Source organism: Myotis myotis, unplaced genomic scaffold (genome assembly GCF_014108235.1).
Source record: "Myotis myotis isolate mMyoMyo1 unplaced genomic scaffold, mMyoMyo1.p scaffold_m19_p_4, whole genome shotgun sequence".
In the NCBI taxonomy this organism is placed as follows: domain Eukaryota; kingdom Metazoa; phylum Chordata; class Mammalia; order Chiroptera; family Vespertilionidae; genus Myotis; species Myotis myotis.
Window position 1 is genome coordinate 360,193 of NW_023416346.1, and position 18,491 is coordinate 378,683.

General features: G+C 37.9%; 1 protein-coding gene across 1 annotated transcript in view; it reads left to right on the forward strand.

Annotated features, from left to right (window-relative positions):
* Window positions 1-1,788: 1,788 nt before the first annotated feature.
* TSPAN7 (tetraspanin 7) overlaps window positions 1,789-18,491 on the forward strand; it is a 77,259-nt gene continuing 60,556 nt past the window's right edge. Inside the window, exon 1 of the mRNA XM_036305778.1 lies at window positions 1,789-1,931. Coding sequence (XP_036161671.1) covers window positions 1,851-1,931 — 81 coding nt within the window. The 5' untranslated portion in view covers window positions 1,789-1,850. The remainder of the gene's footprint in view (window positions 1,932-18,491) is intronic.

Consider the following 18,491-nt stretch of genomic DNA (forward strand, 5'->3'; position numbering starts at 1 on the left):
CGGCTGAAGCAAATGAGCAACCAGAATTGGGAATCATTATGCAAGGTCTTTATAACAGAAACCCTGACAATCTTTTCCTAATCTTTTCTTAACCAGCACCCATATTCTTCCCTACAACACTCTAAACCCATATAACCTTTTGTAATAGTTGATCATTTCCTTAGGCAGGTTCTCCTCTTCCTCATATTTGTGCCCTGTTTATACAATGACCTCACTCACCTGGGACCATGTACAACTCATTGAAGGCAATAATTACTCTTGCAACAACTGACCTTGGCAGGCTTTCCTCAAGCTTTATTGACTGTTTTTATTCTTTCACAAGAAATATCCTTAACATCACCCATGATTGAGTTAGCTTGTGATAGTGTTGCTACTTTGGCTGCAGAGTTGCTCAGAAATCAAGCTCAGTCTCCCACAGAATCTGTACTGTGTGTTCCTCAACAAAGGAGCCACAGGAAATCCGGGTGCAGTGTATGTTATTATTTTTATATAATTCATATGCCATAAAAGCCACTCTTTTAATGTGTACAATTCAGTGATTTTTAGTATATTCACACATATGTGCAACCATCACCACTAATTCCAGAACACTCCACAAAGAAAGCCCCTATTCATTAACAGTCACTGCTTATTCCTGGTGCCCCCATGCCATCACTAACCTATTTCTGTCTCTGTGGATCTGTCTATTGTGTAGGTTGCCTATAAATGGATCATTTACTATGTGTTCTTTTGTGTCTCCTCTAGCTGCTCTTACTTATCATATTTTCAAGGTTCATACATGTCGTATAAGTACTTCATTCCTTTTTGTGGCCAAATAATTTTCCACTGTATGTATGCACTACATTATGTTTATCCATTCATAATTGATGGACTTTGGGGTTATACTGCTTTTTGGCTATGATAAATGGTACTGCTATGAAGATTCACATACAAGTTTTTGTGTGAAGATGTTTTCATTTCTTTTGGGTGTATATCTAGGAGTGGAATTGCTGGGTGATATGGTAACTCTATGTTTAGCTTTTTGAGAACCTTCCTAATTGTTTTTGAGCATTATTTTTTTGACCTTGATACAGCTCTCTTTCCTGGTCTGTACTTGTTAGGATGGGGAAAATGATTCTTGGGCACTTTAAACATTTTTTTTTTTATCTGTTAAACATTTTATGTGCAGGAAGAATGGTACCTTCATAAAGAACTTTTTATCACTCAGTTTCATCATTTCAAAATGTGAGGAAATAAAAAAAATGGTCGCGAGGATTTGGGGTGTCTGTCTGAGCTCCCGGATTCCTGATTATCCCTCCAGCTGTATCTCCAACCACCTGTCACAGTCTGTTCCTGGCACAAACAAGGCCTGCTTGTTCCAAGGACACGACTACTGGGCCACTTCCAACTGAGAAGGGCCTGGTGGGGCGTCCAAATGCAGAAACAGAATTGCTTTTTGGGGATACCAATAATAGGCTTGTAGCCAGGTGCAAAAAGCCGGCATATGCAAAGTCCTACTATGTGCAAAGTAAATGTGCCACAGGGGCCTGTAAGACAGTCTTGACCAACGACCAGGACTCCAGGCTCTCACTCCCAGCTGTCTGGTGCGGCTGCTTGGCTGGGGGTCTGAGCCTGCGCGGCCTGGCCCTGGCAGGCAGCCTTCTCAACATGCGCAGTCACTGCCAGGCCCCGCTCCTCCATTGGGTGCCCCGAGAAGTGCGCGCTCACGCTCGCTCACAGCCTCGCCTTCGCGCGCGCGTGCACGAGGCCTCCGGTGGCACGCGCCCCCGCCCCGCCCTGCCCCGCCTCCTCCCCCCTCCCAAGCGCCCGCCCGCAGCCTGCCGCCGCCGCCGCCGCCGGAGCTCTGTAGTATGGCATCGAGGAGAATGGAGACCAAACCTGTGATAACCTGTCTCAAAACCCTCCTTATCATCTACTCCTTCGTCTTTTGGGTGAGTGACCGTGCCGGCTCTGTAGGCTGGCTGCAGTGATGCTCCGGGGAAGGAAGGGGGAGGAAAAAACCCAAATCCAAAATCAAATCTGGACCCCCAGCAGGGTGCTGGGCCAGGGCTGCAGGATGGCGGGGTGCGTTGTGGCTGCTCAGATCCTGGACCCTGGACCCTGGACCCTGCCCGGTGTAGGCTGCAAGGGTCTGCTTGGTGGTGATAACGTCAGGTTGTCGACCTTTCCCAAAAAAATTTAATGCATTGATTTATTTTTTAAGCTCTCTGGATAGGGTCAGCCTCTGGGGAAAGTTGCGGGTTTATTAGTCTATTTTCCTCTCTGGACACCCCTCCTAACCTCCCTTACCAGCTTGTTTGCGGTGTCAATCGGAGCTAACCTGTGGCCAGCTGGGAGCAGGCGTGGGAGAGCAGGGTTTGATCCCAGATTCCTGGTTACTGCTGACCCCCCGGGATTGCAAGAGGGAAGCGCCAGGAGTTCTGTGTCTCTCTGGCAGGGCAAGGGTAACCAGAGGCCCCCAAGCGCACTGATGGAGGGGGTCGGGGGCAGGCGCCGCCGTCAATGCAGCCACCGCTGAGGGAAGACGCAAGAAGGGAGAGTCTCTTACGTAAACCAGCGGGCATCTTTGAGCTTTTTTGGCGACCCAGAAAATGGGTCTTATGACCCTTTCCCCACTCCCCTTCACCCTCACGCTTTTCATCTTGTCTATCATTGCGTGAGCTCCTCCGCAGAGCCCTGGGGGAGGATCTCCGCCACTTGGTGACAGGATCTCAATAGTGCTGCTTCGGGTCCCTGAAGCTCAATGCAGAAGGGTGACGTCAGCCCTTCAGCCGAGGTCTCAGGAGTTGTGTGGTGCACCTCACCTTGAGATGCGGGCTGCTGAGTGCTGGTGGGGGGCGAGGGGAGGAGGTGGGGGGCGGGCTCAAGGCTGTGCCTTACCTCATCCTATTTCATGGAATCAATGCTGGGCCGACACTGCAGTGATTCACTTGGATGGAGGGGTGGGTGGTACCTAAAGAACATTTCCTGTTATTTCTGTTTCCATGTATAGCCCCCCCCCCCCTTCCTGAAATTCTCCATTCCCACACCAAACCACAGCCATTCTGCTGGAGAATGAATGTCCACCATTCCCCGCCAACCCCCTCCCCTTCTTCAATAATCTGGGTCATTTCAGCTTCCAAGGCAGTCATTTTGAAACCCGAGGCTCTGTAGAAAAAGCCAGTCCTGCCTTTGGTTGTTTTTCTCCTTGCCACAGCTACCTCCCGGCGCCCCCCCCCCCCTAATTTTGGTTTAAAACTGGGCACCCTGCTCTATGAGGTACCAGACTCTGCTTGATGGTGAACCAGGCTGTTTGTAATGTCCAAGGAAGGAGCTGAAATTTAATAAGGATTAAAACAAAACAAAACAAAACAAAATAAACAAACAAAAAATACCCTAATGTTCCCCCCACCCCCTTGTCACTGGCATTGGTGATTCTTCAGGTCGGGTAAACTGTGTACCCTGGGGACCAGGCATATCAAGAGCTCCGAAATGAGATAGAATAGATTAACTGGCGTATTGCACAAGGCAAACTGAAACACACTTTATTTGTATTGAAAACGACACAGATTGAAAATGTTCAGTAGTGGAATTGTGAGTTATGCACAGATCATCTTATGTTCTGTTTGGAAAAAGCAATAATGCATGCTGCTTGATGAACCTTCCTAAAAGCTATTCCTGGGTACTGGTTTACCTTTTTTCTTTCCTTAAATCTCTTTGTGTTTGCCCTTTAGTATTTACTTGACTTCCTATTTGTTACTGGAGTTAATCATATGGGTTTACAGTATATACAAAAGAGTGTGAGCTCTTTAACTCTTCTTACCTTCCTAAACCCCTCCTGTGAATCTTAATGCCCCTAATATGTCTTAAGCATGGCTTTTTATGTTCCTTGGTGCCTGCATTTTAATTTTTTCCTACTGTTAATATTTTTATAGTCTTAAATGAAATGTTTATCTGGAACCTTTTCAATAGTTTAAATACCATTCAGTAATCATTTCCTATTTCACAGCCAAAAGAATGAGATATTTCCAGATGCAAGGGTATTTTAAATAAGACATTTTCATTAATAAACCGTGGTCCAAATGCTGTGTTTTCTATTGTATCTTACATGCTATTTGTAACAGCTCTATAAAGATATAATTCACCTTTTTAAAGTGTACAATTCAGTGGTTATTAGTATATTCACATACATGTGCAACCCCAGTCAATTTTAGGAGTTACATTACGTGAAAAAGAAACCCCATACCCTTGAGCTATCATCCCTTAATTCCCCCCAATTCTCACCCCTCCTTGGCCTAAGCAATCACTAATTTACTCTCTTTGTATATAGATTTTCCTTTTTTGCTCATTTCATATAAATGAAATTATATAATATGTGGTCTTTGTGAGTGGCTTCTTTCATTTAGAATAATGTTTTTAAGATTCATCGATGTCCATTTTTTTTTAATGGCCAGATAATACTCCATTGCATGATTGTATAATATTTTGTTAATCCAGTTTCTATTGATGGACATTTGGGTTGTTTCTATCTTTTGGCTATTATGAATAATGGTGCCATAAACATTCACAAACAAATTTTTGTATGAACACATGTTTTCAATTATCTTTGGAATTGCTGGATCATATGGTAACTCGATGTTTAATCATTTGAAGAACTGACAGACTGTTTTCCAAAGTGACTGCACCATTTTACATTCCTTCAACCAGTGTATGAGGGATCTGATTTCTCCATATCCTTGCCAACATTTGCTATTATCCAACTTTTCGATTCTAGCCACCCTAGTGCGTATCTCATTGTGGTTTTCATTTGAATTTTCCTGATGAGTAATTATGTCAAGTATCTTTTTATGTACTTATTGGTTATTTGAATATCTTCCTTGAAAAATGTCTATTCATATTCTTTGCCCATTGTTTTATTTGGGTTGATCATTTTTATTGAGTTGTAAATGTCCTTTATATATTCTTGATTCAAGTCTCTTATCAGATATATCATTTGCAAATATTTTATCCTATTCTTGAGTTATCGTGTCATTTTCTTGATGGTGTCCTGTGATGTACAAAAGTTTCTTTAAATTTTGATAAAATCCAATTTACTTGTTTTTGTTTTTTTTTGCTGTTTGTGCTTTTTGTGTCATTTTGAGGAGTCCTTTGCTAAATCAAAGATCATGAAGAAAATGCTGTTTATGAGACTGATTTATCAATTCAGTAAATGCAGTTGATGATTGTATCTTTTTCTAGCACCTAGCACTATGTCTGGCACATAATAGATACTCAAATATTTGTCAGGACTTCTGGGGTTATGTTAAAGTAATTAACAAAAAAATGACCTTGGTGTTCTTTTAAGTGGAAGATGTAGGGAATATTAGGCAGGATTATTTCCTTTTTGTTCTTGGTGAACTATTTTAGTAGGACTACTTCTCTTCCCTTACCACAGTTTAAATTTAAGACTAGAAGACATTTGAGTTTAAAATCATGGTAGACCAGTAGCATTAAGAGGTTGATGTACCTGAGCATATGCTAAAGCAGGAGTCTACAATTATGAAAGAGAAATCTTTATTTTACTTGGCATTCTCGGCTGTCTACAATAACTATCTCTCTTTGAGGTGTTCTGGAGACATGTTTGGTCACAGCTCGGGGTGGGGTACTATTGGCACCTAGTAGGTAGTGGCCACATGTGCTGCTAAATATTCTCCAATGCACAGGACAGCCCTTCACAACAAATAATTATCTGGCTCAAAATATAAACAATGCCTGCAACCTCTGCACTACTATACTTTACATGAAGTAAGTCCTATGAAGAAAAATAGTGTTATGCAAAACTCGCTCTATTTACTGGTGTTTAGAGCCACGATACCAGAGCATACTCAACACCAGTTGCAATTAAGAAGAAAACGTCCTTTATGTTGTACCATAATTCTTTATTTGAAGATAAAAGGTAGGTACTTCTTTATATAATAGTTTGTAGATGATTAGGATGATTTGTCCTAGAGTTCAATAACATCACCTGAATTCTATGTAAATGGATCCTTGATTTCCTCGATTTATGTTTTGTTTTCAGGTTTATAGAAGAGGAGGAAAAAACACACCTAGGAGTAAGTTACCCTGTGCTTTAAAGATTAGCAAACAGTGCCTTGCACCTAGGAGGTTTACTTAGGAAGTGTTTACTTAATGAATGAATGAATGAATAAATGAAATTGTATTAACTACTCTTGAGCTCATTTATTTCTGCTCACCTCACTTGAGAGACTTTTAAAAACAATATTATTTCCAGTCTTATTGTGATGATTTAAATGTGTTCCTGACATTGATGTATGGAAACTTAGGGTACAGGACTTTGTAAAGATTTGCTTATCTTAATGATAGTTCAGTTATTACATGTGAATGGTCATCTAATTTGCCATACATTTTCAATATCTAAAATTTTAATTGAAATTTAATTTAATCTTGAATAAAAAAGCTATCAATCTTGTCCTAATACAAAACAGAACATCCCTCCATGACAAATACATTTTTTTCAACAGAAAGTAGGAAAACTTTATAAAAATGCTGCTTAAAGAGTAAAATCTGTTTGGATTTCTAAGTTTTTAGTATATTTTAACACTCATCTGTGTCTTAAGCTAAGATTTAAATCTATCTTATCTAAATTGCTAAATGATATTGTGAAAAGAAATATTATTTGCTTCATTCCAGTGTATATTGGATTGTATTTCCTTTTTGACTATCCAATGAGGTAATTAGCTATCAATAGTGCTATCAAATTCTCTTTTGGTGAAATATAAGTGTTTTTTCATTTGGGAAATATCACTAATTTTTGGGGGGGAATATTTTAAAAAATGATAGTTAATTTTTTTTGTCATCAAGAAAGTTTGGCTAATTGGGTTAAATAGAGGGGGAAAATATTAAAAAGCAGTCCCTAAAATTTTATAGTGTTTGAATTTGGGCACATACAGAAGTTTATTTTGCATGTCAGTGCACCTCAGTAAACATTCATCGAATGTCTTTTATATGCCAGGTATTTCAATAGAAGTTTAGCTGCTGCATTTAGCATTTTACCTTCATTTCTAAGTAATGTATTTGTTTTACTACTTCTCGATTTTCCAGTGTTAGGTATTATATATTGTCTTCCCACAATAGAACATGAAGATTTAGCTCTCCTACCCCCTTTTTCCTACAATAACACCTTTACTGTAACATCCTACAGTGATCGCATTAATGTGACTAGGTAAGCCTGTTCACAGCTGAGCCATGTAGTGTACATTATGATTGCTTACACAGCTTATTTTCCCTGTAGTTTTGAAATAGCTGACATCATTCTAATCTCTCTTTACTATCATCCTGAGGAATGCTGTCTCCTTTTATGTTGGATCCTCAATTTTTGTTTCTTAGTTCCTATTTTGGTGGTGCAAATCTTCTAGTAACTCTCTGGAAAAGAGTGCATGGGAGGTTAAATTTTTGAGACCTGGCAGGTGTGAAAATCTTATTTTGTTCTTGCGCTTAATTTGATAGTTTGGCTAAGTATAGAATTCTAGTTTGTAAATCATTAACCCTCAGAATGTTGCCATCTCCCTCTCCCTAAACCCTCAGTCTTTTTGCTCCTGTTGTTACTATTGAGAAATCAAATATTTATGACTTTTCTAAAAATTAATTTTCTTCTCTAAAAGCTTTTGGAAACTCTTGTTCTTAGTGCTCTGAAATTTCACAATAATATGCCTTCTTGTGTCTATATTTTCATCTCTTTCCTGTGCAATCTTTCAATCAGGAAACTTAGGCCCTTCTATTTAGGGAAATTTTCTCGAATTTTTAAAAATTTTATTTCTCTGTTCTCTCTCTTTTAATGTTGGAACTTGTAGATGGATCCTCTAATTGTCACAATTACATTTTTCATTTATTTTATATGTTGATTTCTATGAGCTCTTTTTAAGGTCTGAATGTTCCTTCATCTATCATCGTGTTCTTGTTTCATAAGTGTAATATCTTTTTAAAATCCCTATGAAAATATTAATTATTTTTTAAAGTTTTTTTTTTCTACATAGTTTCTTCCAAACTTGTCTATTTTCTGGCATATTACAGACTTGCCTTAAATTTCTGGTGTCCATTTGTTCTCTGTTCTGTACATGTTTAAGAGTAGAACACTAAAAAGCTAGAAGCTTGCAGCATCAAATTGGAATTTGTTGATTATAAGTTAGGTGATTTGACAGTTGAGTTTTGGAACCAAGGTCAATATCTTTAAGTCTTTTCCAATTGGTCCAATCAGATTTGGCACAGAAAATTTTTCCAATCTTCTGTCTGGATGAAGAAGGTTAGGGATATGGGTGTCTTCACATGCAGTTTATAAACCTTTGTTTAATCTACTATTTCAAGTAGAGAATCCATGTCCACTGCACTTCTGTTCTCTAGGTCAGAGATCATCTGTTTCACCCTCACTAGAAAATAAATGTCTGAATCTGTTCTGGAATGTGAGATAGGCCAGAGACAAGAAGTTGGACGGAATCTAATTGCTTTTCAAAAAGCTTTTTACCAGATCCTCCTTATTTTAGCCCCCTTTCATCCCTAGTTTTAGATGTGCATGGAGCTGCCTTTTGGGAATACTTGTGTGCAAATATTTAATTCTTGGATGTTTCTCATAGCTGCCATAAGATTTGGCTTTTTCTCAGCTTCCAAAATGTTATTGTGGTTGTCTCCTGTTTCATTCTCTTTCTTATTGTGGGTTAAATTTTTTTAGTGTCATTTCAGTGGAGTTTTGGGAGCTGACCCAAGTAAATAGATGTTTTCAGTCCATCATCTTTAACTGGGAGCCCTTTATATCTGTATTTCTACATGGCATGGTCCTAATTAAATACGTAGCTGATTGTGAGTGATTGAGTAGAGCATCTAAAATGGAAGTGGTTGGGCTATTCTAGTAGATATTGTTATCTACTTTTCAATTTTTAAAAAGCTTTTGATGTCACGGAGAGTGTTCGAGCCAGCAACAGGCTTACGAAGGCACATCTTCTTTAAGGTCATCTGGTCATCAGGGAATGGGGTGTGGCAAATGGGGATGAAGCTCTGAAGGTTACTGCTGCTTTTTTCTGCTCTTCTAATTTCTATCCACCAGGTGAAGGCCCATATGTCTTCTGACCTAATTCAGACCTTGCTAGATTAACTTAATGTGGAAGTAGCAGAGTTCAAAGTATAGTGGTGAGTGGGGCACTTAATGTTAAATAGGTTATTGCTGGGCTATTTTTCTGTTATTACAATGTTGGCCCTTCATGTTTATCATAGGACTTGTAAATTATAATCTGAACAGTCTTTTCTTATTTAATCACTTTTACTTCCAATATGCAATTTTCAGTTAGGATATGTGCATTACTTTAATAGCATTTAGGGAACATTAAGTCTTTTCCACTTAGTTGTTGCTTAGAAACTAGCTCAATTTTTGTCCAAATAGAATAAAATATTTTCTTCATTTTTAATTATAGCTAGACCTCTTGATTTGACCTTACCTTGAGCTACATTATTTATGATTCATTGACTATTCAGCATTATATACTGTTTTAAGTAAGCACCTCAGAAGGTGCTGGGAATTAAAAGTCATTTGTGACTGTATTTCTTTGTTTAAACATTTTAAACCCTTGACATTGATGACTAATGCACTGCTAAATCAATTTGAAACACACTTTAAAATATATTCTTGGACAAGATTAACCAAAGAACTTATATGCATAGCCCATGAACACAGACAATAGTGTGGGGAAGGCCTAGGTGAAGAGGGGCAAAGAGAGTAAAATGAGGGACATCTATAATACTGTCAACAATAAAAAATTTAAAAATATATTCTTATGACTACCAATTTGTGTTTCGTAATCCATCACAACTTGTTAGTCACAAAATACTAGTAGTCATGGGGATGTAAAATACAGCATAGGAAATATAGTCAATAATATTGTAATAACTGTCTATGGTGCCAGGTGGGTACTTGAAATATCAGGGGTACAACTTTGTGTTATATATATATTTTCTTACGCCGTTTCTTCTTTGGTCCCATTATAGCTGCTTCCAATTTGGGTTATCTCCTCATGGGAAGCAAATCATTGGATTACTGCTTTTAATTTTTTTGAGGGGGCTGTTACCCCCCTTGCCATGACAGAATACTTTTCATTCTTGGCTGAACAATTTTGCCCTCTTTTATATAGAGCCCCAATATTCATAAAAGAAAAAGAAGGATGGAGGGGGGAAAGATAGTTTCTCTTTGTTTTGTTTTCCCCTTAGGTTATTTTATCAGTTGAACATGTAAGCATGTTACATAGTTTGGTGATAAAATTAAAGATCACTTCTTCTATGGAATGTTTTCTTTAGAGCTTTTTGTAATGTCTAGTGGCCTTTTTCATGATCTGTTTTAGGAGAAATTGCAGGTGTCTTATATTAGAAGATGGGGTGGGGCAGGCACAGGTGCTAGTTGAGCCATCTACATCAGTGAATCCTGTTTACTCAAAAGGATGGCCTAAGGAGTCCTAACATATTTGATTAGACCAGTGGTCGGCAAACATCGGCCCCTTGAGTGTGGCTGTCCCACAAAATACCACGTACGGGCGCGCACGTACAGTGCGATTGAAACTTCGTGGCCACACTCAAGGGGCCAAAGAACCGCATGTGGCTTGTGAGCTGCAGTTTGCTGACCACTGGCTTAGACCACCCTAACAGATCTGATTCAGTTGGTCTTGAGTGGGGTATCAACATTGGTATGTTTAAAATAATCTCCCAGTTGATTTGGCTTTACAAGTAACATTGAAAACCATTAATGCAGAGAGAACTCAGTATATAATAGCAGACCTGATTCATCTGGAATCTCCTAGATCTGGAGGTAGCTAGGGAGTATCTAGCATTGGCCTGTTGGTTTTATCTGCTTTGCACAAAAGTCTGGACTAGCTTTCCAGTCTCTTAGTAAACCAAAATGGCCCTGTTACTCTTACATGACCTTGCTATTAGTTCCTAAATAGAAGAGTGCTCATCAGAAACACTAAAGGGAATTTTAAAAAATATATTGTTATTGATTTCAGAGAAAAAAAGGATACAGAGACAGAAACATCAATGCTGAGAAAATCATTGATCAGCTGCCTCTTGCACACCCCACACTGGGGATGGAGCCCGAAACCTGTGCATGTGCCCTGACTGGGAATCGAACCGTAACCTCCTGGTTCATGGGAGGATGCTCAACCACTGAGCCACAATGGCCAGGCTAAAGGGATTTTTAAAACACAGATAGAAACTTCTTATGAAGTTTCAATTTATCTAGAGAGCGGCCTCGGCATGTTATTTAAAAAACTATTCCCAAGGTGATTCTGACTCCTGGAAGGTGACTCTATGGTCCATGATACAGTTTGTTATTAAAAAAATTCTTATCATATGAATTCTTTTCTGTTTATTGATCAGTGGTACCATAAAGCTAATTTGAGGAGAAGGTTCCTCAAGCAAGATGTAGCCAATCTAGTATTTTTCTCACTCACTGAGTCTGTCTTTGGCAAGGTTCTCCAATTGTATTCTTGGAGTTTGGGGTAGTTTCCATCTGTTAGTGGGAATCTATTTCTGTTCATCTTTGCACTGAGAAGTTAAGCATCTTTGTTTGCCCTCTGTCAAAAGATGAGACTGTTGTCTAATATGTAAAACACAAAAGCTGAATTCATTACTTACCAAAGTTTATGAGTGAAGCAGATTGCTGATCTCTTTGGGAAGAGTGTGGTGGTGTTTGGGGATCACTTTGATTACAGAGGCATAAGCAGTTGACCTTTGCCTTAGAACCATGACTATTTGGGTGAAAACATTGTTGATTAACTTTGAGAAACATATTCACTGCAGTGCATCTGCTGCTGATTGGTTGACATTGAATTTTATGGGACACCAATTGTAATTGGCTTCCAGAAGTATGTTCCCTGAAGCAAGTTGAGTTGTCATTGATAATTAGATTTAGGTGAATGGTCATTGATCAAATAGGTTTAAAAGTGGGTTCTAGTGGTTACTATTTATCATGCCTTTTGAATAATCAATCTTCTCTCCCCTTTACCCCAGGAGAATAGAGACAATTATTCTTGTCTTAGATTACTAATTCTTGCTTCTCAGTGAAATGAGGTGATTTGTGCACCTCAATTATACTTCAAACATTGTTTGGTGATATATAGAATTCCTCATTAAGTTAATTGTTCTATTATTCCACAAACACTAATAAGAGTTTATGATTTCCATGGATTGTACCAGGACTTTCCACAACCCCTTGGGTTGAAAAGGAACCTAAAGCTTAATAATGAGGCTGGGCAGTAACTATTCCTAAACATCACTTTCACATCTTACATTAGTGTGGTACATTTGTTACAGTAATGAACCAAGATTGATACATTATTGATATTAATTAAAGTCTTTACTTCATTCAGATTTTCTGAATTTTTACCTAATATCCCACATTACATTAAGTAGTTATGTCTCCTTACATTTCTCAGATTTTCCTTGTTTTTGATGATTTTGATAATTTTGAAGAGTACAGATCATGTACTTTGTGCAATGTTTCTCAATTGGGATTTATTTGATGTTTTTCTTATGATTAGACTGGGTTAATATGTTTTGGAGAGGAAGACTACAGAGGTTAGGTGCCATTTTCATCACATCATATGAAAAGTATATACTATCAACATGACTTATCCCTGTTAATATTGATCTTGATCATCTGACTGAAATAGTTTGTGAAATTTTCCACCACATTACTCTTTTCAACTCTTTCCATACTGTACTCTTTGGAAAAAAGTCACTTGCCTAGCTTAAGGAGTGGGGAATCATGTTTTATTTCTTTCAGGGTGGAGTATTTACCATTATTTTCTTAATTAACAATGATTTCAGTTAAAAAATGTTAAACCAACAGTAAATACTTGTTCAAGCAAATAGTAAACTACTAAATCCATTTGAATCAGTTGGGAACTGGACAGGGATGCTTGCTTACCATTATTTATTATTTTGATTTAATTAGTAAGTACAATAAGATAAAAAGATAATAATGTTGGAAAAAGAAGTGATGAAATTATCTTTACAGAGCTTTAGCTATTGTATACTAAAAACCTAATAGATTCTTGTTTAAAAAATACTAAGAATTTGGTAAGATAGTTGGATACAAAATAAAAATACAAAAATTATCTGCTTTTATTTATTTTAGCATAAGCTTAGAAAATTGAGAGGGAGGAAAACATTTCGGTCTCAGTAGCAGCAGAAATACTTCAGAATTGAATTAACAGGCAAGACTTTTACTAGTATATGAAGAAAATTAAAATCTTATTGAGGGTCATAAAATGTGATCTGAACAGATTAAAGGAATTTTTTGAGGAGAAGAGGTGATATTTGATAACAATACTTTTTATGCAGAAGGATAAATGCCTAAGAAATCAAGAGTAATTTGGGGAGGGGAGTAAGTATGTGCCTTACTATTTATCAGACTATAAGTTGGCTGCCATGACCCCACTTCCTGGTATTTAGGCCCTGTGTTATCTCCTCCATTTGAGAGTATGCACGACCTGTGACTTTCTTAAAACGAATAGAATACATCAAAAGTGTTCAAATGTATGTGAATACATGTACATGATCACATTAGATAAGATCATAATGTCTATCTTCCTGCAAGTCTCTGTTCCTTGCTGGCTTTGAAGAAGCAATATTCCATGTTGTGATTTGTCCTATGGGAAGGGACACATAGCAAGGAATTGAGGGCAATCTCTGGATGACAACCAGCAAGAAACTGAGACCCTCAGTTTGGCAGCCTGCAAACAACAGAATGATGCCCATGATCAAATGATCTTAGAACAGGGGTGGGCAAACTTTTTGACTTGAGGGCCACAATGGGTTCTTAAACTGGACCGGAGGGCCAGAACAAAAGCATGGATGAAGTGTTTGTGTGAACTAATATAAATTCAAAGTAAACATCATCACATAAAAGGGTACAGTCTTTTTTTTTTTTTTAGTTTTATTCATTTCAAACGGGCCGGATCCGGCCCGCGGGCCGTAGTTTGCCCACGGCTGTCTTAGAAGCAAATCCTTCCCCATTTAGGCCTCAGATGAGACTGTAGCCACCTGTTACCTTGAATGAAGCTTTATGAGACCCTGAAACAGAAGACTCAGTTAAGATGTGCCCAGATTCCTGACCCCACAGAAACTATGAGATGATGATTGTGTGTTGCTTTAAGCTTTAACATTTGTGGTTAATATTGCTATGAATCAATAAATAACTAACACAACTATAAAGTCACTAATCAATTCAATATGATGTTGACAGAAATAGACAAATAGGTCAGTGGAATGATAGGGAATCCAGAAATAAATTCTAGTGTATATAATTTAACAAAGGTCAACGGGGGTTGGGGGTTGGGGGAACTGGATGAAAGGTGAAGAAATTAGCCAAAGAACATATATGTGTAGTCCATGGACACAGACAACAGTGTGGTGATGACCAGAGGGAGGGGGACGGGGACTGGGTGGAGCAGTTCAAATATGGATAGTCCAAATTGAGATGTGCTCTAAGTGTAAAATACACATCAGATTTTGAAGACTTAATATGAAAAAAGTAAAATATCTCAACTTTTCTATGATTACATGTTGAAATGGTAATATTTTAGACATATTGAGTTAAATAAAATATTTTTAAAATTAATTGCACCTGCTTCTTTTTAATGTGAGTGTGGCTGCTAAAAATTTTAAAGTTAGACATATATCTTACTAATATATCTCTAGTGGACAACATTGGACTAGAAGTATTAGAAGTTTAAATTACGTGCTATGGGATGAAAGGAGAGAACTCATCTAGCTGTAGAATTTAGAAAGGTCATGTGGACGGAATCAACCTTGGAGAATGATGGGATTTTGACAAATGGTGCTCTGGGAGGATAATGAAGACTATTGGATAGAGGAAGTGGCATAAGTAGAAATCTGGAGGGAGCACTATGGTTTCTTTGTTTGGAACAGGAGTGAATTTAGCTGTAATAAGGGACAAAGCATGTGATGGATCTAAGTAGGCATAGGCCTTACTGTAGGTTGGCCTCATGGGTTATGGCTTTGGACCTATTTTGGTTGGCAGGTGGAGAGGCAGAGTTGAGGTTGTGTTGAGGCCATATTTTTGAGCAGGGTGTGGTAATTTTGGAAGCAGTTCATATGTCTAATCTAGAAACAGTAAGACTGGAATAAGAAAGGCAAGAAGTTAACCTTAATATCCAGGCAATAAGTTCAGGCAAGAAGTTAACCTTATGAAACCAGGTTAACTAGGAAAGAACAAAGGTTTAGCATAGTGTGACGATATGATTTAACAAAGGTCAACGGGGGTTGGGGGTTGGGAGTTGGAGGGACTGGAACAGAGAATAGTGCAAAGCCATTTTATGTTGTGGCAAGGATATTTTTGAGTGAGTGAGAACCCCAGTATTATGTGCTTGAAAAACCAGCGTGATAGTTATGCACTCATGGAAGTACAGACCTCAGAAGAAGTGATTTGAGACTAACATGATGTGTTCAATTTTGTATGTGTTTAGTTTGAGTACCAATAGATTTAAAAAATAGGCCAGCTCTCAGAAGCTTGCACACTTTTGTTTTTGCTGACAAAAGCAGACCTGGGCGATTCTTTACTTTTGGCCATCTCTGTACTTCCTGACCCTTTCCACCATCCACCATGGTCACAGTTATTTGACTGGGGAAGAGGACCCTTGGATATTTGCTTGTTGGCTAGTCAGTGGAACTTGAGATGATCAGGCTTGTAAGGTCTGAGTGAAACAGTTCTTTTTTTAGGCATTTGAACTTGAGATACAAGAGAGACAGCTGGTGTAGGGACAGAAGGAGAATGCAACACTGGGGGAAGTTGCAGGGACAGGAAAAACCTAAGTTATGAGAGTGGTGATCAGCTGAATGGGACAGTGGACTCCTGGTCACTAGATTGTGTAGGTTCCTGGCAGTTCTACAGCAGCCCATTCCTTTTCCTAACAGTTACTCTCCTTGATTACGTGAATGTTGGAAGCGATTAGAAAGGCAGGTTTAGAATTGAAAGAGGTGGTTGATGTGGAAATGCAAATTGAGAAAAGCCCATATCTCCATGTAAGAGGCATGAGATCATAAACAGTATTCTTTTCAACTACAGAGTGAGCCCAGAGTTAAATGCAATTGATGCTAAATTGCTTGATGATAATAGGTGTAAAAAGTATAGCAAAGCATCCAGCTAACAGCAATAATGGAAGCCTGAATTTCCAGTAAGTCTTATTTAAGGGATGAAGGTTCTGGTACAGGGTAGTAGCAAGTTACTTATTAATCTCATTAGCAGCTGTTCTATTTGCGAAGTGAGGCTGGCAGTTTATTTTATTTTTTTCAGAGATGTGTTGAGGATAAATAAGTAACTGCTTTGTATGTTGTATTCTTCATAAAATAGTCCTGGTATACAGAGGTGGTAGCTAGCCTGTTAGTTTTTACAAATGGCTTATAATAGGCAGCTCTTTGAGTGGTGGCTCAATGAGTCCTTTGGGAAGCTTTGATTTGGCCTACATAACAAATGGAGGGGAAATGTACTTCTCTCCATCATCGGGGACTGAGATCAAAGTCTTTTAAACTAAGATATGTGTATTTGGCATGGGAATTATTTTGAGATAAAATACAGGAACAGAAAGGTGTATAAATGGATATTCTAATTTTAAAAGGCTATTCAAATAAGCTGTCTACAAAACAATATGTATATAGGGTATACAATTTTAAAGAAAAAAAATGCATGTAACAAATCCCGAAGGGAGACCCATATCAAAATGTTAACGGTTATGGTGGGGTGGTAAGAAAATTCATGGGGTACTTTTTTTCTTTGTGCTTTTCTTTATTCCCTAAGTTTTTTTCTGTCCCCCTACATATAACATGACTTACTTTTGTAATTAAGAAAACAATAAATGCTGTTTTAAAAACCAAACTTTTCTGGACATTTTATACTATATAGTTTTCTTTTGTTTCTCTAAGATGGAGTACCTATTTTCACCACATTATGTCATTTTTAATCATCTAGCAGATCTTTGACCTACTCCATTTTAGTGATTGGATTAAATGAATGCAGAGCAAAAATGTATTTTAACTTGCTTTTTAAGCCTTTAACTGAGTCTTTTGAATAAAGGAAACTACCTGTTCCTGTTAAGCATTAAAGAAAGATTTTACAATGTATTTTAAATATAATACTAAGACATAAAATAATATGATAATTATCTTTGTACCTACCACTCAGCTTTATCAGATCTTGTCATTATGTGTTATTTGCTTTGGGCATTTAGTTTTTAAAGAAATGTGAAAAATTTAGTTGATGTCCATATATCTCTTTTTGTCATAAAATCAGAGTTTATCATTTGAGCCTATTTTTAAACAGTTACTTATATGTATATATCCATAATTATTATAAGTATTGCTTTTCAGATTTTAAAATTTTGTATAAATGAATCATACATTATATATTCTTTTGAAACTTGCATTTTTAAGGCATTCTTTGATATGCTTCCATGTTGATAGATGTGGTTCAAGTTTAGGGGTTGAAAAACTGTGGCCTATGGGCCAAATCTAGCAAGCTACCACTTTTTTTAAATAAACTTTACATATTGTTTATGGCTGCCTTCACTCCACAACAGCAGGTTGGATACTTGCGCCAGACACTGTATGGCCTGAAAAGCCTAAAATATTTACTATGTGGCCCTTTATACAAAAAGTTTGCCGACCTTTGATCTAGTTCACTCTTTGTATGGTTATCTCACTATTTATCCATTTTCCTGTCCATGGACACTTATTTCCTATTTATTTGTAAAGAAATGATGTGTTGGTGAACATTGGTGTGTATGTATGTATACCACATGAGAGGGTTACTAGTGTATTGATCATGAAACAATTACATTTTTGTTATATTTTGCTCCTGTTTTTCATATTGAGCAAAAACAAATCCCAAGGCAGATATGGTCCCTTTTAGCTGATAAATGATTTATTTAGTAGTCTGAGATAGAGAAGTTATTTTTACTCTTGATTTAGATCAGCGGTTCTCAACCTGTGGGTTGCGACCCCTTTGGCGGTTGAACGACCCTTTCACAGGGGTCGCCTAAGACCATCCTGCATATCAGATATTTACATTACGATTCATAACAGTAGCAACATGACAGTTATGCAGTAGCAACGAAAATAATGTTATGGTTGGGGGTCACCACAACATGAGGAACTGTATTTAAAGGGCCAGAAGGTTGAGAACCACTGCGTGACTAGCGTGTCAAATTCTCTAGGAAGCCTTGCCCTTCTTTTTTTTTTTTTTTTTTTTCTTTTTCTTTTTCTTTTTTTTTTTAATTAAATCTTTATTGTTCAGATTATTACATTTGTTCCTCTTTTTTTTTCCCCCCATAACTCCCCTCCTCTCAGTTCCCGCCCCACCCTCCGCCCTCACTCCCCACCCACTGTCCTCTTCCATAGGTGCACGATTTTTGTCCAGTCTCTTCCCGCATCTCCCACACCCCTTTCCCCCCCAAGAATAG